The sequence below is a fragment of the Oryza sativa genome, chromosome 7, assembly GCF_034140825.1.
Source record: "Oryza sativa Japonica Group chromosome 7, ASM3414082v1".
NCBI lineage: Eukaryota > Viridiplantae > Streptophyta > Magnoliopsida > Poales > Poaceae > Oryza > Oryza sativa.
The window spans coordinates 26,274,095-26,295,904 of record NC_089041.1 but is presented as its reverse complement, the minus strand read 5'-3'; the positions used below and the strand labels follow the sequence as shown (position 1 = coordinate 26,295,904).

The following is a 21,810-nucleotide window of genomic DNA, read 5'->3' as shown; positions in this document are numbered from 1 at the left end:
AACCCAACCAAATGACCTTAAGAACTTCAGAAGGTGAGTGCGCCATCGCTTGGAAGATGTACGTGTTTCGTTTCTTGTAAATTAATCTGCCAGGACACAATTATCAGGCAATTCACCAAGCAAAGACATCGCCCTCTTTTGAAAAGCCTGTAGGACATGATCATCACACCGATAACACAACCAAGACCCTAGACGTGAATGATGAAGACGATGCATGTGCTGAACAAGTGAGTGCAGGCCTCCTCCACGAGACCACACCTACACGTTGCAATGTGAAGTAGTTCCTCCGTATTTTAATATATGACGCCGTTGACTTTTTAATCCACGTTTGATCACTCGTCTTATTCAATTTTTTTATGTAAATATAAAAGTACTTATATCATACTTAAAGAATATTTGATAATAAATCAAGTTACAATAAAATAAATTATAATTATAAATTTTTTGAATAAGACAAAATGTCAAACGCTTGTCAAAAAATCAACGGCGTCATATATTAAAATACGGAGAGAGTAATACGTAATGTATACTCCCTCTTTATTTTAGTTAAGTTTTCTATAGTTTCCAGCATCTCATTATTTTCTATTTTTGAAAGGAGTTTGAGCTGTCAAAAAGCTTTTTTTTTTAAAAAAAAAAGAATGGACGCATGTGCAACGGAGCCGAGGAGGTAGCGGACGGCCGGGGGCGCACGGAGCCGATGGATTTTGATGGGTGAACACTTGCCGTCCTCTGCTTTAGGCGAGGTACGTACAAATAATACGTAGTCACCGTGCGTGGCAGGGTAACATGCGATGCGCCGACAATCTGACGGTACATATATATTCCATGTAAAATCCTCCCGCGATATACTGGTGGAGAAACCATCTTTGTTCGGTCGACCAAATTTCACAATAGTTCCGGTTCCATTAAAAACCGGGACTAAAAACGATTTTTAGTCCCGGTTCATCCCTGTCAGATGTATGTCAAGAGGTCGAGGATCTTTAGTCCTGGTTGATACTACCAACCGGGACTAAAGATTATCACTTTAGTCCCGGTTGGTATCGATCGATTGATCTTTACTCCCGGTTGGTATTACCAACCGGGACTAAAGATAGATCTTTAGTCCCGGTTGGAGTTATCAACCGGAGTAAATATTTCTCTCCCACATCTGATCGGTTAAGTCCCAGACAAATATTTAGATAAGATTGGAACATCCCATCTCTTCCTCTTCTCGGATCCAATCCTCTTCCTCCTCCCCTCCCCTCTCTTCCTCCCCTCCTCCCTTCCTCTTCTCCTCCCCTCTCCTTCCTCCTCCTCCCCTCTACTCCGTCTTCCATCAGCCGGCCGGCAGTGGGCGGCGGCGGGCGGCGGGCGGGGGGAGGCGGGCGGAGACGGTGGGCAGGCGGCCGGCGGTGGCCGCGGCTGCGCGCGGCCGGGTGCCGGCTCGTTTGTTTGTTTGTTTATATATATATATATATATATATATATATATATATATATATATATATATATATATAGATATTGTGTTTCACTGGATGTATAATTTTTTAGATTTTGTGATTCATTGCATCGCATGGATCTGAGATGTATAATTTGTATAATCTGTGATATATTTAATTTGTGTGTAGTTTTTTAGGATTTGTGATGTATTTGATTTGTGTGTAGGATTTGTGATGTATTTGATTTGTGTGTATAAGTAACTTAATATTTGGGATGTTGATTTGGGGATGTGCATCCCATTCGATTCGGGAGAAAATACATGGATTAACCCTAGCCATTAAGCAAATCAACAACAAAATAAAAAAAATCTCGAGGAACTGTCGCTTGCCCTCTTTAGCCAACCGGTACTAAGATTTCCTCTCTTTACTCCCGGTTGGTGATGAACCGGGACTAAAGATAGCGATCTTTAGTCCTGAATTCGTAGTCCCGGTTGGAAAACCGGGACTATAAAGAGTTCTAAATCGGGAATAAAGAGCATTTCTCCACCAGTATATATCTTGGCGACGGGATGGCCGGCGTCCGTCTCCGTCCGTTCACACACCATATCAAGTTACAACGTACTAAGAGTTACTACGTACTAAGGCTGTTTAGTTCGATGTTAAAATCGAAAGTTTGAATAAATCGAGATGATGTGATAGAAAAAATAAAAGTTTGTATGTGTAGAAAAGTTTAATATGACGGAAAAGTTGAAAGTTTGAAGAAAAGAAGTTGAAATCTAAAGAGGGCCTAACTTCTTTTTTTTTTCTTTGTAGAAGTTACTAACATGATACTATGTGAGAGTGGAGTGCTTGATCTCCTCAGATGTCTGAGCTCCGGCGAAGATTAAATAAAATCCCATAACCTATTGAAAATGAAATTGAGACAGAATCCAAGTGCCCATACGTGTACTACTCCATGGCAAAGCGATCTCAAATTCTCAATGTTGTTGTTCACCGTAAATCTGTTTCCACATAATCGACATCTTAGACCAAAGTGAAACATTTAAGCACGTCAGTTAAAATTTTCACGTGAAGCCTATCATCACTTACTCTTAAGAAAAAAAAAACAAATCGTGTCTCTCTAGTCGTTTTTAGGAGAGATGAGAAAGTCGGGCCAGACAGACGGCTGATCATCTGATTCTGAAGCCCATCGGCCCATAAAAGAAAATCCAACCATAGCCTGACATCCCGTAGAAAAGAAGTCAATTGGGCCGGTAAAGCCCTATTAATATTAATTGGGCCGTGCCCCGTGGGAATCCAAATGTGCCCTCAAATTGGGCTGTGATGTTCCTACCGTGCGTTTGCTCCCCCTGGATTACGGCGTCCCGTTGTAATTGTGGGCTTCCAAACAAGACAAGTTGGTAGGCAGCTTGACTGCGTTAGTTAGAGCAGGTACAATAGCATGCTATTAGCTAGCTATAAACATATTTTAATGAGATAAACGATGAGAGAGAAGAACAGCGGGCTATAGATCTGTAGTCAGCTGCAGTACGGACTAAAAGACACACAGTGTGTATGACAGGTGGGACCATATATTAATAGTATAGTAAACAACTATTGTATGAATTGGCTATTAGATTGGCTATAGATGAATTGGAGCTAGTAGTGGGCTGTACTATTAGACTTGCTCTTAGTAGTAGTTCCCAACTCCTCCGCGTTTTTCGCGTGCACGTTTTTCAAATTGCTAAACGGTGTGTTTTTTATAAAAAGTTTCTATACGAAAGTTGCTTAAAAAAATCATATTGATCCATTTTTTTAAAAAAAATTAGCTAAAACTTAATTAATCACGCGCTAAACACTGCTTCGTTTTGCGTGCCGTGGAGAACATGTTCGGGAGCCCTGGCACGCAAAACGGAGGAGCGATTAGAGCGTGATTAATTAATTATTTACTATTTTAAAAAAATAGATTAATTTGATTTTTTTAAGCAACTTTTGTATAGAATTTTTTTGAAAAAAATACACCGTTTAGTAGTTTAAAAAACGTGTACACATTAAAACGAGGAGGAGAAGTTGAGAACTTGGTCTGCCGAACGCAGCTGAGCTTATACACTCAGCTGGCAAGGATTTATTTACCGGAAGCAAAGCAACGGCCTAACCATGTCATATCACGATTTTCTTCTCTATCAATAACGGGTACTTAGTGGCGGATTTACCGCCCGGCTAGAGCGGGCAGTTGTTCAGTCTCCGCGTTTAATTTTTTTTACACCAATTTGTTGTCTTTCCAGGCAAAGTTAGTAGGTCAAGCACAACTCACGCTGCTATAGCTAGTTAGCACTCCAGGTCTCCAAGAAGACAATGGTTGTGCATGAGAACCTCCCGGTTAAAGGGAGCGTCAGATAGCTTGATGTTGCACCGTATAAGTTTGAGAAGGGAACTGCGATTAATGTACCTCAATACAAGAAAGTCCTTGCTATTATCCAGCTTCTTGTCTTCTTGTCCCATAACAAGATTGATTCTACTCCATCCATCCGAAAATATAAAAGATTTTAGTTGGATGAAATATATTCTAGTACTAAAATTCTGAAGAGGCTCTCTATTTAGATTCCTATCACTAGGATGTCTCATCCAACTAAAAACTCTAATATTTTGAAACGAATGAAAAAGCTAAGAGATCATTCGGCACTTTCATTGCACACATCTCTACGATTGCTTAAAAGGATAAGTAAAAAAAAACTAAAACCATTCTTAAATATCAATTTTTCTTCAAGTTCTATCTTGTTGGATCCGGTATCTCTGTCACACGCAAGCGCCATCGTTGATTTGTATATGATAAATGAGCGACATAAAAACACAGATATTGATCGCTTGAAGGCGACACTCGGAAAAAAATCTTTGCATAGACAGTAAAAGGAAGGCCATCGCTATTCTCTATGAGTGGGTTGGTCTCAAAGATAAATGATTTCTCCTGCTCAAAAGTTTTCCCACACGTATAGAGACTAACTATATATTTATCAACAATTTTTTTTCTAAAAATTAAACATATATAATTACAATATAATCATGATGTAATTATATTATAATCTGTATGTAGCTACAATATAACTTACATGTAACTTCTAAAAATCCCTTTGTAACATGATATTTCCATAAAACGGAGGTCGTGGGACCGAATCCTTTTTCATGCGTGCGTAGGCGCTGTGATATTTTTCATTCCTTGCTTACACAAATCTTAAAAACTATCTAATAGTTCAAAATTATATGAAACAAGTTACATTATAATTACATACAATCTACAATATAATTACACTACGATTATATTATAATTATGTCGGAGAATGAACTCATCCACCAGGGAACCGTGAGGCCCCCCTTTGTGAGTTCGGCCGGGGGTAGCGGGTGAGATTCGAGGACTTGGTGAGCAAAGCTGTGTGATTTTGAGGGGATTCAATCCCCCAAAGACGATGAGACCAAAGGGGTTTATACAGGTTCGGGCCGCTAAGAAGCGTAATACCCTACTCCTGTGCTTGGTTGATTGAGTGTAGAACTCAAGTGCTTGGGGTTGCGAGACCCAAGCGCCAGTTCGCTTGGAAGTTCCCCCCCTCTCACTAGGCTTGGACCTCCTTTTATACCTCAAGGGGTTACCATATAGGCCCAACAACCTAACTTTGTCGAGAATTATTACAATCTTTGCATTAAATGTATGTCTTGTTCCTTAACTTGGAAGCCGCATACACGTCGCCTCGGTCGTGGGGCCTACCAAACCATGCCGCCTGACACGGTGGGCGCCCATGTCATTCAACATTTAATGGGTGAAAACTTCTGGGCTCCTATTACACCGGGAAATGGGAGCTTAGCTTTGACCAGAGCGGGAGGACCGACTCCGGCTGGTATAAGAGGATGAGAACCTCTCACCATCATTATTTGATGGGACATGTCAGGCTGCACGCCGCCTGACACACGAGCAGCGCACAGGCGCACTAGCCAATCCCATCGGTCATTTGACCGGTCACAGATCGGTTGAGTACACTTGCGGCGTGGCGCGACCGCTCGGGTCGCCATAAATGCGGGTAGGTAGGCACTTGTAGGCGGACACCTAACCCACCGTACGTGGTGACCTAGAGAGAGGGTTGGGGGATCCCGACCCCTAGTCATAGGAGGGGACGGTCGCCGCCCGACCTCGGGCCCGATCCCCCCTCGGGGGAGGGCCACGTGGCGCCTGGGGCAACCCTCTCCCTCTAGTCTCGGCCAGAGAGTGGCCGCCGCCCTATCTCGGGCCCGACTCCCCTTGGGGGAGGGCCACGTGGCATTGAGGGGCAGCCTCCTCCGACTAGTCTTTGGGAAAGAGTGGCTGCCACCCCACCTCGGGCCTGACTCCCCTTGGGGGAGGGCCACGTGGCATCGGGGGGCAACCTCCTCCGACTAGTCTTTGGGAAGGAGTGGCCGCCACCCCAGCTCGGGCCTGACTCCCCTTGGGGGAGGGCCACGTGGCATCGGGGGACAGCCTCCTCCGACTAGTCTTTGGGAAGGAGTGGCCGCCACCCCAGCTCGGGCCTGACTCCCCGTGGGGGAGGGCCACGTGGCATTGGGGGACAGCCTCCTCCCTCTAAACATGATACCCCCGAACCCATATCACTGACAAATTATATCGGCTAAATTTTTAGAAAAAAATTGTCAATAAATATATAGCAAAATTGCACATGTAATACTAAATAATTCTAAGAAAAAATATATATCTTAATACTGTATTTTTTTAATAAAATTATTTATATTTCAAGACGAATGGATTACGAAATAAGTCCCACTAGACACAACATATATAACTGGCCGCTATTTTATCTAATGTCAATTCTCCTATATCTAGGCGACACCTACGAAGTACTCTCTCCGGTCATATATAGAGGGAGTACAAGATATTTCCATGAAACACTTTAATTTGGGCATCCTATCTCACAGAGGGAATTTTCACACGAAGAAATTATAAATAAATCAGTTTAATTTTCGTAGGCTTTGGTAAAATTCTCACGTCAGGAAGGAACAGCTATAGGTAGCGCGGCGTGGCCGTGTAAGCCTGTAAAATATCTCTATTTATTCTGCAATTTTATCTTGTGAACGTAAGTAACACAGGATTGAGCAGTAGCTAGTGACGATTATTAAGCCATGCACGGCGGCGGCGCCCGTGCGCTCGCGGCGGCGTTCGTGCTGGCCCTCCTCGCGGCGGCGCCGGCGGCGTCCGAGGTGGTCTGCAGCGGCCGGCGCTACGCGGCGAACAGCAGCTTCGATGCCAGCCTCCAGCAGGTCGCCCGCACCCTCCCCGGCAACGCCTCCTCCTCCCCGCTCCTCTTCGCGACGCTCGCCGTCGCCGGCGAGGCGTACGCGCTCGCGCTCTGCCAGGGCGGCACGAGCGCGGGCTCCTGCAACTACTGCGTCGCGCAGACCATGCGCGACGGGGAGCACGCCTGCGCCGGCGACGCCGACGTCGCCATGTACGACGACATCTGCACCGTCCGCTTCTCCGACCGGGACTTCCTCGCGGCCACCACCAACTCGCCGGAGAAGCTCGTCGTGGCCGGCTCGCAGTCGCAGAAGCTGGTCCCCTCCGCCGCCGGCCGCTTCTACCGCCTGGTCGGCGAGCTCCTCGACGCCACCGCGGACTACGCGGTGGCCAACTCGACGGCGCGGTTCGCCACCGGCGACGTCGGCGTCGGCGGCTACTTCGACGGCGAGCCGTTCTCCAAGATCTACGCCTTGGCTCAGTGCACGCCGGACCTGACACCGGCGCAGTGCCGCGCGTGCCTAGCGTCGGCCATGGAGGAGATGACCCGGCAGGTCTTCGCCGCCAGTTCGCCGGGAGGGAAGGTCATCGGCGAGCGCTGCGGCCTCCGGTTTGAGGTCTTCTCCTTCTACACCGTCGACGCCATGGTGCACCTGCAGGTTGCCATGGAAGGTGAGTGCACTCCGTCCGCCCTAAAATATAGTCTCTATGTTTCTAAATATTTGACACGGTTGATTTTTTGGTACATGCTTAACCATTCATCTTATTCGAAAACTTTTGTGAAATATATATATATATATAAGTATATTTAACAATAAATCAAATGATAGAAACGAATTAATAATTACTTAAATTTTTTTAATAAGATGAACGGTTAAACATGTTTAAGAAACCAATGGCATTAAATATTTAAAAACGGAGGGAATAATATATTTTAAGACGTATGATCTTTTACATGATGGACTTATCAGGCATACGCTATGATTTTTTTTTCTCAAGATGATGGGCATATGTTTTCATCAATGTAATAGTGAATGAATATCGAACCTGCTACACAAAAGATATGAAGAATATCATTACTCCCTTCAGTTATAAATATTTCTGTTTAGCACCTCCTGGCTATTCCCTTTTTTTTTCCTCAACAAATATGAAATACTAAACTGAGATTTATCTATCATTGTATTCCAGGCAAAAAGAAATCAACCCCGGTTCTTGCAATTGTACTTCCGATAGTATTTGCTGGATTACTCACAATCATAATAGTTAGTTTTTATATTTGGAGGAAGAAAAGATTGCCGACCAAAACACCACTCATCGGTAAGACACTACAGCATGATATAACACTATTCTTATCTGTTTTGGAAGAAAAACATTAACAGAAAGAATGTGAAGCCACACAAAATGGAATAGTGCTAATAAAATATATTTTTACGGCTATTCCACTTCAATGGTGCAGAAAATACAGAGGACCTCGAAGATTTTGAATCTATCTTTATTGATCTTTCAACATTGCAATCAGCAACATCCAACTTTGATGAAAGCAATAGGCTTGGTGAAGGAGGATTTGGTGTTGTTTTTAAGGTATATATTCTTGTGCCAAATTTTCCCCCTTTGACACGAGGAGAACCAATGTTAATTTATTCGCACACTAAAAAAAGACGTATCTTCTGTCAAATCATTTAATAAGATCTAGCGTTTGATTGCTCAGGGTGTCTTCCCTGATGGACAAGAAGTAGCAGTAAAGAGGCTTTCCAATTGCTCCAATCAAGGACTAGGACAATTGAAGAATGAACTGTCTTTGGTAGCCAAGTTGCAGCATAAGAATCTTGTTAGGCTTATTGGTGTCTGCTTGGAAGAAGGAGAGAAGGTGCTTGTTTATGAGTACATGCCCAACAAGAGCTTGGATACTGTTCTTTTCGGTACTTGTCTTCACTTGAATTTTATCTAACATTGTAAATAAATTGTTATTTAAACTGAAATTTTTGTCATTTGGCACTAGATCCAGAGAAAAGCAAACAACTTGACTGGGGAAAGCGATACAATATTCTATATGGAATTGCTCGAGGCCTACAATATTTGCATGAACATTCTCAATTGAAGATAATCCATAGGGATTTGAAAGCAAGCAACATTTTACTTGATTCAGACATGAAACCCAAGATTGCAGATTTTGGGATGGCAAAGATCTTTGGAGATGATCAAACCAGGAATGCCACAAGCCGCGTTGTTGGAACGCTGTAATTGATCTGTACACTTGCTCTAATTCGTTTCACTTGTCATGGAATTATCATGAGTACTAAATTTTATGTTAAAAAAAGTGGTACCTCCTAGTACTTCTATAAGCTAACTTTCAACTGAATCTTGTCACAGTGGTTACATGTCTCCGGAATACGCTATGCGGGGGCAGTACTCAACGAAGCTGGATGTCTTCAGCTTCGGCGTCCTGGTCTTGGAGATCGTGACAGGGCGAAGGAACAGTTATGCGGTGGTCTCTGAACATTGCGAAGATCTCTTCAGTCTTGTAAGCAAACACTCCTCGCATGCAATTAGTATTTTGTACTCCCTCCGTTTCACAATGTAAGACTTTCTAGCATTGCCCACATACATATAGATGTTAATGAACCTAAACACATATACATGTCTAGATTCATTAACATCTAAATGAATGTAGGCAATGCTAAAAAGTCTTACATTGTGAAACGGAGGAAGTAGTAGCTTTTCTTAATGCTAATCAGCAACTGGTATGATAGGTGTGGAGGCACTGGAATGAGGGAACAGTTACAGAGATTGTGGATCCTTCTCTGGGCAACCACTACTCTAGAGGAGATATCCTGAAATGCATCAACATTGGGCTTCTGTGCGTCCAGCAAAACCCAGTGGACCGGCCGCCGATGTCAGCGATCATCCTTATGCTCAGTAGTGGCACCGTCACTCTGCAAGCACCCTACAGGCCGGCATATATCTTTGGCAGGAACAGGAGCTACACGGAAACAATGGACGTTCCATTACCTTCGGGGCCTCATTCGTCGATCACTGAGCTTGAACCTAGATAAAGTCATTGGTCATCTAACGATAGAAATGGATGGGGTTGGAATTCATCGGTACCCGTTGTCTCAGTCTAATTAAGTGTCACGTCTTTAGTTGAAAATTAGCGGTTACATGCGCGACCATCTTACTCTCTGTTAGAGCATCAACGACAACCTGCGTGAAGTCATCAAAGCACTAGGTGCAGGTCTCGTACGATGACGTACGATTACCAACGGGGAGAGGTATTAATGTATGATAGACTTTGCCAAATGTTCTATTAGAAGTGTACTCTTTTGTCAAATGTACTTTTCTACTGAAGACTTAACTCTGTAAATCTATAGCAACTAGTCAAAAACTCTTCTTGTCACGGCATTATCACAAAAGGTACCTCATATTTTATAAATCAACAGATATACGATGTGATGCTCGGTGCTACGAGAGCCATATTTGAGCCTTTTGAGGACCAGGAGCATTTAGTATGCATCTAGCTTTCCCTATGGGACAGGCACTAACCAACAATTAAGTCATTTTGCATTTGCACCGCCAATCCAATCATGTTCTCCCTTGTCTCATTCAACCATTGGCAGTTTCTCAACATTTATCCTCACAATTTCATTGCACCAAATCTAATTGTAACAACTAAAAGGCCATGTGCAATGTTCGCCAAGAACAAGAAAGATATTTTAGCTCCTTTTTTTTGAACGGAAAGATATTTTAGCTCCTAGAGTACAAAACTACAGATACTAGACATAACTAGATGCTAATGCTATAAGATTGCTAACTAGAGCAATTTCATGTTCAAGGAACGGCTTTACTAGTGAAACAGAAAAAAAAAGGCGAGAGAAAAGAGCAGCAATGGAGAGATGAAAGGGATTGTCATGTTTTAATTGTTTTTTAGTTGCTAAATATTGCAAGAAAGAACAAAATGTAGCACATGTGTACCGTGGCAATGAAATGACAAACTTTATTCCTCTCACATTGAACATGCTCTAAGATTCAACTCATGATTTCACAACCAATTCAAACTGCATAGGTTCATTTCAGAAAAGTTTATGTGATCAGCCTACGTACGGCTGCTAGAGAGTTATCATCTCGCAAATACAAAATTAAGCCATGCAAATTGCAAAATATTACTCATTTTGTCATGACCAATTTTCAAAGTACGCCTACGGCTTAAGTTTGTGATTATTTCTCAAGTATTTATGTTTTTGCAACAATGTTAGCAAAGAAAGTGATAAAAACTGTGGATATCACCGAGTAAATTCCACAAATATCTAAGTGTATGATGCGATGCTCGACTGCATACCCACCAATCACCATATATGATGGCCTAAAGAACATTGACTCTTGTGAAGACTAAACCTTTCATGGGGCCCGGTATAGTACCCCTTCCGTCGTAGATCAGACACTAGCCAGGTCAAATGCAACCTTGTTCACACATGTCTCCCTCAACCACGGTTGTCTCCATATTGGGTCTCATCAGGTTCCCCCTGTCATTTGGTTTCAAGAATTTCTTGGCTGGCTCTGACAGCGAGATCTCAGGTCCCATCTAGATAGATTGTTTCTCCATGTATGGACTGTTTTTTGTCTAGATATGGTTTCTTCCATATTTAATTTTATCAGTGTATGGATTAGATATATCTCCTACATTTGGATTCGCATTCTCATTTTCTTTTCTAGTCCAATTGTTTTTCAATTTCAAAAGTGGTCCACTGCCCAGCTATCCTAGCTCGGCAAGGAATTAAATTTGAAAATATACCGTTTATTCAATTTTTTTTGTTAGAAATATTCAGGATGCAAAATCTTTTTACAAATATACCATCGGTCTTGCACAACTATTGCGCGAAAATGATGTGGAAATGACGTCGTGACCGGTATCGCGCAGTGAAGCGCGAGACCACGCGGTCTCGCTCAAGGAAACATCGATACCGATCAAGCAACCAACGCTATCGCTCAAGCAAAGAGCGATACCGTGACTTGCCGATTTAATTAGCGGTTAATTATCTTGATTAGTGATTAATTAATTAATTAGGATAATTAATCACTAATTATTATTAGTTAATTGTTAATTAATTAATTAATCACTAATGAAATGGATCCCATTGGACAGTGTCGTTGATTGCTTCTGCGAGACCGTTTGGTCTCGCTCTTCAATTCCGAGAGACCACACGGTCTCGTGCCGTTGCTGCACGAGACCGTGCGGTCTCGGGCTTTCGCCGCGCGATACCGCCCGTGACGTAATCCCCACGTCATTTTCGCGCAACGGAAGTGCGACACCGATGGTATATTTCTGCACAAGTTTTTACATCCCGAATTTTTTTGAGAAAAAATTGAATGAACAGTATATTTTCAAATTTAATTCGCTCAGCAAGGGCAAACCAATTCTTTGCCTGATTGCTTGGTTTGCCAACCCCATATGTTTGGTTGGTTTACTTTCTTTGTGTACTTACCGTGGAAAGTGAATTTTGCCATTGAATAGTCCTACTCCTCTCACGTCGCCCTCCCCCGGCGGCTCGGGAGGCAACACGACCGCCGCCTTCCTCCTTCGCCTCGCCGCCGCCGCCTGAGAGGGCGCCGGCAAAGCCGTGCGGCCACAAAGATGGCGGCGACGGGGCCTCGTCTCGCCCATCCGGCGCTCGGTGGCCGGGGGAGTTGCCGGGGCAATAGCACCGATGGCCAGATCCGGGCCGTGCCGACCAGATCTGGCCGAGGAGGGGGGTGGCTGGTGATAGGGACTGACGGTGGCGGATGTAGCGGCAACAGCGGCGAAGTCCCTCTAGATCCGCGCCGCCTCGGCTGGATCTGGCCGGATGGCGGCTGGCGACACAATGGTCGGCGATAGGCCGTTGCCGGCAGTAGCATGTGGAGGTGGGGAAGGAGTCGAGCGGCGGAGAAGGAGACCGAGTGTGGGCGCGGGCGCGGCGTCGATGGTGGGAAGTGGGCGATGGCGACTGCGAGAGGAGGCACGGGCGGCCGCGGACCGCTAGCTAGGGAGGCATGGTAGACAACCGCATCTGGCCGGCGCGGCAGTGATTGGAGGAGGGGTCGAAGGCCGGCACGGCGCGAGGAGGCGTGGCCGGCAGTGGCGGAGGTGGGCATGGTGCAAGAAGGAACTGCGGTGGGCGTGGTGTGGTCTGCGGCGTACAAAGGCTGGCCAGCAGGGGCACCGGTGCAGTGGTCCCACATGTCGGTAGAGGTTTGACGGTGGTGGAGCATCGATGCGTCAGCCGTGAACTCGCAGGTGGAGGGCGGCGGGTGAGAACCTAGCCCGTCCTTAGCTGGGCCGGTAACGACGACGTTTCGAGTGTCCTCCCCTCCTGAGGGTGTTGTCGAGTTATCTCACCTTCTCCAGTGGAACTGCCGAGTGAAAACCTAGTCTTAGCTCTCTTTGAGACCTTTACGGATGACGGCGGTGGTTTTTCCATCGTTTATTTCTTTGGAGACGTCGTCTAGGCAACCTTGGCTGAATCCTCCCAGACTTTTGGTGCAATATCGCTCTCTAGATGCATGTCCTCTTGTCTCAGCATCCTAGCTTATGCAAGTTGGCCATGTCAGAGGGCCTATGGGGGAGATCGGTTCCATCTCTCTCACCCCCCTCTCTCTCTCAATCCCAAATATGTGGCTAGAGTTGGGGTTTAGTGTCAGTTGTTAGGGATAGGTTTGTGTGACCTCGACTGTAGTTCCTTTGGTGGTCTAGCGACGGCCGGTTCGGTGCTAGTTTTATCCTGGGTTTGTGTTTGGTGCTGTTCTTGCGTGGGAGGTGGAAAATCTTTGTTTTTTTCCTGGTTACGATCTCCCAAGGTTGTAATATTATAATTTTTCCTGCTCTATCAATATGAGCTTCGCACTTTCTGGTGTGAGTCGTTAAATAAAAAGGCTAGCTTTCCTCTAGCAGTTTTTTTTTTAAGTTCCAAACACGTAGCCTAGCCAGGCAAGAGCTGAGGATCCAAACATGCTTTGCTCTCACCTTGTCACTCCCTCCGATGTACTCCTACTAGAATAGGTAGCCACTCGCGTGTTAGCTCGACGCACAATGTTGAGCTGTAGTGGCAACATGCTGCGCGCCGTCCATGTCCTCGCCATCGCCGCCGCCGTGCTGACCCTCGCGCCCCTCGCCGCCTCGTACCCATGGCAGGCCTGCAACGGGAGCAGCAACTACACGGCGAACAGCGCGTTCCAGCGAAACCTCGGCGTCCTGGCCGCCGCCCTGCCCGGCAACGCCTCCACCTCGCCGGACCTCCTCGCCAACGCCACCGTCGGCGGCGCGCCCGACACGGTCTACGCCCTCGCGTTCTGCCCGCCGATCGACAACCAGAACGCCTCCGGCTGCCGCGCCTGCGTCGCCAGCGCCTTCGCGGACGCGCGGAGCCTGTGCCCGAACAACAGGGGCGCACACATCATCTACGACGGCTGCGTCCTCACCTTCTCCGGCCGGGACTTCCTCGGCGCCGCCACCAACCCGGCGGACATGGAGAGGAAGCTCCGGAACACCGAGAACGTCACCGTCTCCGACGTCGGCGAGTTCAACGGGGCCATCTACGAGGTCCTCAACGCCACGGCGGACTACACCGCCGCCGCGGCGAGGAGGTTCGGCACCGGCGAGATCAGCTTCGACCCGACCTACCCGGTCATCTACAGCATGGCGTGGTGCACGCCGGACATGGCGCCGGGGCGCTGCCGGGCGTGCCTGGCGGACACCATCGCCCAGATGCACGCCTACTTCAACCCGAACGCGCAGGGCGCCAGGCTCGTCGGCGTGCGGTGCGCCGCGCGGTACGAGATTTACCCGTTCTACACCGGCCGCGGCATGGTGCAGGTGCCGGTGAGCCGGCCGCCGGCGGTGCCGGGAACTCCCGGTGCGTTCTTGCCTTTGCTACTCCTACTTTATTATGGCTTTGGAAATTCTTTGTTTTCTATTTTATTCGCGAACGCGAAAAATAATTGCACGCTAATATATTAGAAGAGCATAGTTTAGTTGTTTTCTATTTTAGAGATAAACACAATACACATGTCTTAAACATTTGTATTAGTTCAATTCAAACTTTGTGTATTAGTTAGGACCGTTATTTTGAATTCTTTTTTAGTTCAAACTAATAGTATTATTTTGCTAGAAATTCCATTATTTGAAATATTGTGTTTGTTTTCAGGGAAAAAGAGTAAAACTGGTAAGATTCTTGCAATTGTACTACCGATAGTGGCAGCTCTACTTGCTAGCGCTATGATCTGCTTTTGTTGCTGGAGGAGGAGAACAAAAGCTACTAAGCTGTCACTATCATGTAAGTTACAAGAGACCGAAATTGTTGAAATTTTATCAAAAATATCATTGGTCGCCTTTCTTTGCAATGAGTTCAGGAATCACAGAGAGCATATGTAACATGGAAGATATATTAATATACGAAGGATTCACTAGTTTGGTTTAAATACTTTAATAATCCAGCTTACATACTATCTTCTTCTTTTTTTAAAAAAAAGAGTCTAATTGTGTTCTTAGATATATTCCTAAATTTGTGCTTTTTATGCCATGTTTCCTCCATGAAGTACAAAAATATTCATCTCTTAAATATTTGACATTTCGGACAATTTTGAAAGTTGGTCATCAATAATTTCTCAAAATGTCTTTTTTTTTAAAAAAAAAGATAATTATATGTGTAGATTTGTATTCAAAAGTACTATCAAAATATCATAAACTTGCTAGGTTTTATAACACTGTTCTAATACAAATTTGATGATCAAAACTTTAAAGTTTAAACAAATCTTGTCCTTGTCATCAAATATATTTTTTTCTCCGGAGAGAGTATATATTTTAAACTGATGAGTTGTTTGCTCTTACGTACCATGACACAGATTCTTCTCGTTCTGAGGACATTCAAAACATCGAATCTCTTATTATGGATCTACCGACACTACGGATTGCCACAGATAACTTTGCTGAAAACAACAAACTAGGTGAAGGAGGATTTGGTGAAGTTTACAAGGTATATGGACATGAATTTCTGGCACATGATTGTGGATTAATTTATTAAGTTTCTTCGGTTGTAGCATAAGGTTTTAGTCAATAACATGTTAATTTGTACAGGGATCCTTTCCCGGTGGCCAAACCATAGCTGTGAAAAGGCTCTCTCAGAGTTCTGGACAAGGCATAGGAGAGCTTAAAAATGAACTGGTTTTAATTGCCAAGCTCCAGCACAAGAATCTCGTGAGGCTCGTTGGAGTTTGTTTGGAACAAGAAGAGAAGCTACTTGTCTATGAATACATGCCTAACAAAAGTCTAGACACATTTCTTTTTGGTATAATCATCTTTATTGGAATGCATTCAATTAAAATATATTGATTTGTTCCTATAAGATTGAAAATAGAATTATAATGTTCACATGATGATGATGTTTTTTACTGAACTGCAGACCCTGAGAAACGCAAACAAATCGATTGGGCAAAGAGGTTCATGATAATAAAAGGAATCACTGGAGGATTGCAATATCTGCATGAAGATTCTCAATTGAAGATAATTCACCGTGATCTAAAAGCAAGCAACGTTCTACTGGACGCAAATATGAACCCTAAGATTTCAGACTTTGGCTTGGCAAGGCTTTTTGGAGATGATCAGTCACAAGAAACAACTAACCGCGTTGTTGGAACTTAGTAAGTATCATACTATATTAATAGCATGCTCCAAATGATTAAATGATTACATATTTACATTTGACGATATTTTGTCTCTTGTAGTGGATACATGGCACCAGAATACGCTTTACGTGGGCAATATTCAATAAAGTCTGACGTATACAGCTTCGGTGTGTTGCTTTTGGAGATCATCACAGGAAGAAAAAACAGTGACTCCTACAACTCTGAACAAGCTGTTGATCTTCTGAGCCTCGTGAGTATCTTACCTTACCTCACAATCGCTAGCTACTTCTAGTGGCAACGACAATTTAATCTAACAAGCATGATTATATTGATGCAGGTATGGGAACATTGGGCAATGAAAACTATCACGGAGATGGTTGACCCATATTTGAGGAGTGATTCTTCCTCTCTAGATGAGATTTTGAGGTGCATTCATGTTGGACTTGTATGTGTCCAAGAGGACCCTATGGATAGGCCAACTCTGTCAATGATCAATATCATGCTTGACGGCAATACAGTTTCAGCTAAAGCTCCATCGAGACCTGCATTTTTCACAGAAATGTTGGGCAATATTAATATTGGTTCAAGCATGTATTCCCAACCATACCCTGTAACCGACTCCACGGCCAAGCACTCGACGGCCATGTCACTAAATGATGTGACAGTAACAGAGCCTGAACCAAGATAAGTCATATGCATTCCTTGTTTGTATGAATATGTTGATGCACGAGGAAATAACTATGTGATCTGTAATTCGAGTTAGATGACTCCATGGTTGTGTATTTATTGTATTTTCAGGACATATGTAGTACTTAATTGTAAGACAAACTACTTGTCTTGAGAGATAATATCTGTATTATATTATGAAGACGTATAAAAGAAACTCACAGAGGACCGACTTGTCTGACGTTTGATGAGCAATCAGCGTTACTCGACCCGCTCGGCCTATCAAGCCTTATTCATCAGTCAGCACTCATTTGCTTGTGCTGATCTGCTCTGGCTGGCTAAAGGCCATGCTAAGTGCAAGCTTTTTCTTTGGCTTGTGCTCCAACAGCGTTGCTGGACGGCTGACCTCCTGCAAAAGCGTGGTATTGATAACCACTCGCCCTGTACTTTCCGCACTCAAGAATTGGAGACAGTGAACCACATCCTACTTATTTGTGTGTTCGCTCGTTAGGTCTGGCACCATGTTCTATCTTCTCCTGGTTGGCCTGACCTCGCTCATTCCCGTGGTTGCTCACTTTAGGTTTGGTGGTCGATTGCTCGGGACTGCCTGCCAAAGCTTCTTCGCAAGTCTTCGACTCCCTTGTTCTTTAGGTCTCCTGGCATTTGTAGAAGGGGCAGAACTCCAGAATGTTCTTTTTCAGTAGTACTGGTGTCGGAGCCCAAAACTAACAACTTGGATCCGACTGAGATTAATGTATCAATCCCTGGATCAGTAAAAATTGATACATACAATATAACTGGTTCTTCATTGCATACGTTAAAGTCTTACAATACTAAGGGTTTTACAATAATAGGTACTCACCTATCTAATTAATATACAGCGGAAGTTTCTATACATTCTGATTAGTGAGGTATAACCTTTAGGGATTTTCTAAGTTATCAGGGTCTTCGTAGTAATAGTCATAAGGGTCCTCTTCTTGACCCAGATCTGAAAAAGGGGTCATAAGAGCAAGGATGAGTATTCACCATACTCAGCAAAGTTATCACAGAATTATGTAATGCATTGACATATAATAGGGTTCTTTGCAAAAAGCAGTATTGGACAATCTGGAAAAGTTATAGCAGAATTTATAAAAACATATAAATTTAGATTTCTAACCAGGGTACCATATGAGTCCCGGTACTCAACTCCATGAGTACAGCTATTCGAATAGTTTCAAAGATATTCTACTGCAGCAGATGTACGCTTTACCCACAGTCCATGACTTGCTGATAATCATCGGCTTTAGTCATGGCCCAGTATTAAGTCATTAACAATTATGGCACCTGTTCCATGAACTTATATCCTCATATGCTCTGAACGTAATGTTAACAGCAGCAAGAGGAGTTCTGGCGTTCCCGAGGTATTTAAGGGGAACTGATCGTATGACACCACGTCATCTCGATCAGGGTTTAGAAATATACCATATAGTTTATACTCGAGTATCATAAACCATTTACCTGTACATGGTAATGGTTAAAAGTTGCCCTTCGCGGCTATAGTTGCCTCCTGCGCGAGGACTTAAAAATAAGAACCACTATACAGAGGTGCCATATTATCAATTAACCTAATAACTAGGTCTGTCCCTATTCTAGAAACTGCGGTCGTACCCGTTCGTTCGACATAAGTACCTGGTAAAACTTATATCGATTGAGACAATACTAGCCACCCGGAAATCATCCAAATCTTACGTATTGTCCCAATCTAAGTATAGGGTATTTTAACCAGATTGTAAGCAAAATAAGCAATACTAAATTATCTGGGTTTCTATGATTAATTTATGCATAGAAAATAGAATATTGAATAGAAGGCTATAAATAAATAATTTGTAAAATATAGGCTTAAATGATCAACAGGTATATGGTAACTTGCTTTGCTCGATGTCTTGAGATTGATTGATATTATCTAAAGTGTCAGAGGAATCCTCAAGACCTAGGGTTAGACATATAAAATTTAAATTCAAAAAGGAGTTTAAATAAAATCCAAAAATAAGAAAAATAGAGAAAATAAAATGAAATGCAAAAATAGCAAAAAGGGGCTCAAAAGATAGAGAATGATTTTAGAAGAATATTGGTCCAAGTTTCATTGGAATTGGATCTATATTTTAAAAGATATGGGTTTCTAAAGTTTGAAAATCAAATAAAAGTGAGATGGCACTGTGTGTGGGTCCCACCTGTCAGTCTCTCTCTCTCTCTCTCTCTCTCTCTCTCTCTCTTCTCTTCTTCAACCTCCAGTCGTTCCCCAATTCAAGCTGGCGGTGCTAGGGTTGGCGATTGTGGCGGCGATGGAGGGGGAAAGTGGTTGCGGCCGAGGAGGGGAGGGAGATAGGGATCTCCGGCGACGGCGAGCGGCGGCGGAGGAGTTAATTTGATGCGTGGACGGCCTAGCAGCTAGGGCGGCGGTGGCACGGTTAGGCCGAGATGGCAATCGAGGCAATATGAGTTAGACATGGCTAGGGGAGGGGTTCTAGAGCATCTACGAGGTGCCTAGAGGGATTCCGGCAGCTTGCCAACCTTTGGCAAGGCGCGGAGCATAGTTGCCGACGAGCGCCTCCATAGGCGGCAGCCGTGCTCACGTCGGCAGCTCAGAGGGTGACATGATAGTGCAAAGGGATTGCTAAAATGGAATCTAGATAGTATGTAGATGGTTGAAACGGAAGAACTCACCGAGATCAGTTGAAACGACGGATTGCGGCCGGAAAAACTTCGCGGCAGCGAAGAACAGAGCAGCGCGGGGGCGGCGATGCTCGGCTTGGTGCGGCGAGGTAAAACTCGACGTAGGGCTTCAGTTAGGGCTTACTATGCTAGAACATGGTAGGATATAAGTGTTCTAAGGGTTATTTAGGGCGGAGGATGGATGGAGAGGGGTGGAGTCAATCGCGCACAAGGTGTTCGACCGACGGGCGATGGTGGTTAATGGAGTGGGTTGGCGAAGCAGAGCTTTGGGGTTGTAGGGCTTTGATTGTTGATGATGGATGATGGACAAGGAAGGGATTGGGGTCCTATTTATAGGGCTAGAAGGAGCGGATGAGCTCGGGCACCGTCATCGCCATGGATGAGCTCGGGATTTGGATGAGGCAAAGGTGGCAGGGGCTGAGAGAGGGCGGGCAAGATCAAATTGAGTGGCGGGAGGCCACGTTTGAATACTTACCGGCGAAGGATTGGCTTGACCGCGTGTGAATTCGGCTGGCGACGTGTTGGCGCCAATCCGGGCGCTACGCGCGGCGGCGGCGAGGGTGAAAACGGCCGGCTTGGGGGTGAATGGTTTGAATTATGAGAGGGGATACCACCATCTATCTCCAATCCAACCGTGCGGCAAGAATTGGCGCGGTTCACCCCGGGTAGAAGCGAAATCACACTCGGCGGCGGCTTGGACGGGAGCGCACGGCGTCGAGCGGTGATTTCGTGCGGCGGTCGTCGTCCCGGCTTTGTCGTCGTCAAGATTGGTGCGGCGACGGTGGGCTGAGGGCATCGGATGGGCGACGGCGCGTCAAGGCGGACGGGCACACGCAAGCAGCCCCGAGGCCGATGCGCGGCGACACGACGCGCGGCAAAGTCGGATGCCCGGGCGGCGCGCGCAAGGGGAGGAAGAGGCAAAGAAAGCTACGGTTTTTCAGTGGGATGTGGTCCCCTAGGACCAAATCTAAACTTTGCACAAGATTGGGTTGAAGGTGGGCTGCTCTAGTTGGGCTGGGCATTTTGTCGAGCACCTTGAGTGCAATGAACAGTAAAAATCAGAAATTTTGAATATTTTCCCTAGAAAGATTTGAATTTAAACTAGGAGTTTGGAAGGGTTTCACTAGGGTTTAAAGTATAGCAAATCCTCACTAATATTAGGATGAACTAAGAAAATAATCTATAGTTTGAATTTGAGAGAATTTGCCCAAAATTCACTAGGGTTTAGAATAAAGGAAATAGGTTAGAGTAAATTGGAAGGGTTCTAATACTTGAACCAATTTTAAATAAAAATCAAATAGATTTTTGAACCAAACAAATTTAATCAAAAGTCAGCATGATGCAGTCAAATTTTAGTTTAAAATTTAAGGATGTTACAACTGGACTTCATTCTCCAGTAAAATCGTATGTGATCTTCTACTGGCGCCACTGCTTTTTGGGGGCCTGTTGGGAGTTAGTGGGGTTCCCCACCCCACCCTCCCTCACGATAGGAGCGTTTCTCTTCAGCAGCTAACCTTTTCTTTCTTGTTACTTGTTTTTTTTTTCTTCTTTTTTCCTTGTCCCATGGCAATGGACTTCTGGCTATTTGCGTTGTATAACTAAACTCTGCTTTCTTCTTCTAATATATTGGCGTGCAATTTTTTTGCGCGTTAAAAAAAATCTATCACAATATTTTATACACATCAACCAATTTTTTTAGAATATTTAATGCATAATTTTCGTGTTTGTCCAACATGACATCATTTTCTTGTGAGGGCTGCTATTTAGCGCACACCTTTTTTTCCCTAAGAATTTTCATCAAAAAAACTTTTGCCCGAAAAACTTTCACCCGTAAACTTTTATATGAAGACTTTCATATGAAAAAGCATGTTCTGGGAATAGACGTGTGCCAAATAGCAACTCTATTTTCATGCAAGGAAAAAGTGCTAAAAAGAACATATACTACATCTGTGGGCCGAGATTGAGGCCCACACACAAAGGAATCCGTAGGTAAACGGTCCATCAAGCCATCGTCCGAAGCCCAGTCAACGAGTCAACAGAAGAAATTCGCCGCAACTTGCAGTTGCAGGTGCCCACAAAAGCATAAAGGGCGCGAAAGGCATGCGAATT

General features: G+C 44.5%; 2 protein-coding genes across 3 annotated transcripts; both read left to right on the top strand.

Annotated features, from left to right (window-relative positions):
- The first annotated feature begins 6,261 nt into the window (after positions 1-6,261).
- Positions 6,262-10,063, top strand: LOC4343987 (cysteine-rich receptor-like protein kinase 6). 2 transcript variants are annotated; one of them, XM_015789840.3, is made up of 7 exons: positions 6,262-7,341; positions 7,858-7,986; positions 8,126-8,250; positions 8,378-8,588; positions 8,669-8,906; positions 9,040-9,190; positions 9,420-10,063. In XM_015789840.3, the coding sequence occupies exons 1-7, from the start codon at positions 6,555-6,557 to the stop codon at positions 9,720-9,722; spliced, it is 1,944 nt and encodes a 647-aa protein (XP_015645326.1). In that variant the 5' UTR covers positions 6,262-6,554; the 3' UTR covers positions 9,723-10,063. The 2 variants fall into 2 exon arrangements, with proteins under 2 accessions (XP_015645326.1, XP_015645325.1); XM_015789839.3 differs by having other exon boundaries at positions 8,363-8,588.
- A 3,275-nt stretch (positions 10,064-13,338) lies between these two features.
- Positions 13,339-17,227, top strand: LOC4343986 (cysteine-rich receptor-like protein kinase 6). Its single transcript, XM_015789695.3, has 7 exons — positions 13,339-14,552; positions 14,844-14,972; positions 15,541-15,671; positions 15,773-15,983; positions 16,098-16,335; positions 16,420-16,570; positions 16,658-17,227. Exons 1-7 carry the CDS (start codon positions 13,730-13,732, stop codon positions 17,006-17,008), a joined length of 2,034 nt encoding a protein of 677 aa, XP_015645181.1. The 5' UTR covers positions 13,339-13,729; the 3' UTR covers positions 17,009-17,227.
- The last annotated feature ends 4,583 nt before the right edge of the window (positions 17,228-21,810 follow it).

Excerpts from the sequence above, each read along its gene's own strand:
- LOC4343987 (XM_015789839.3), top strand. The coding sequence starts at position 6,555 with ATGCACGGCGGCGGCGCCCGTGCGCTCGCGGCGGCGTTCGTGCTGGCC. Across the intron at positions 8,251-8,362 it reads GATTTGGTGTTGTTTTTAAG|CGTTTGATTGCTCAGGGTGT; the intron begins GTATATATTCTT and ends AATAAGATCTAG. Across the intron at positions 8,589-8,668 it reads CTTGGATACTGTTCTTTTCG|ATCCAGAGAAAAGCAAACAA; the intron begins GTACTTGTCTTC and ends ATTTGGCACTAG.
- LOC4343986 (XM_015789695.3), top strand. The coding sequence starts at position 13,730 with ATGTTGAGCTGTAGTGGCAACATGCTGCGCGCCGTCCATGTCCTCGCC. Across the intron at positions 14,973-15,540 it reads TACTAAGCTGTCACTATCAT|ATTCTTCTCGTTCTGAGGAC; the intron begins GTAAGTTACAAG and ends ACCATGACACAG. Across the intron at positions 15,984-16,097 it reads TCTAGACACATTTCTTTTTG|ACCCTGAGAAACGCAAACAA; the intron begins GTATAATCATCT and ends ACTGAACTGCAG.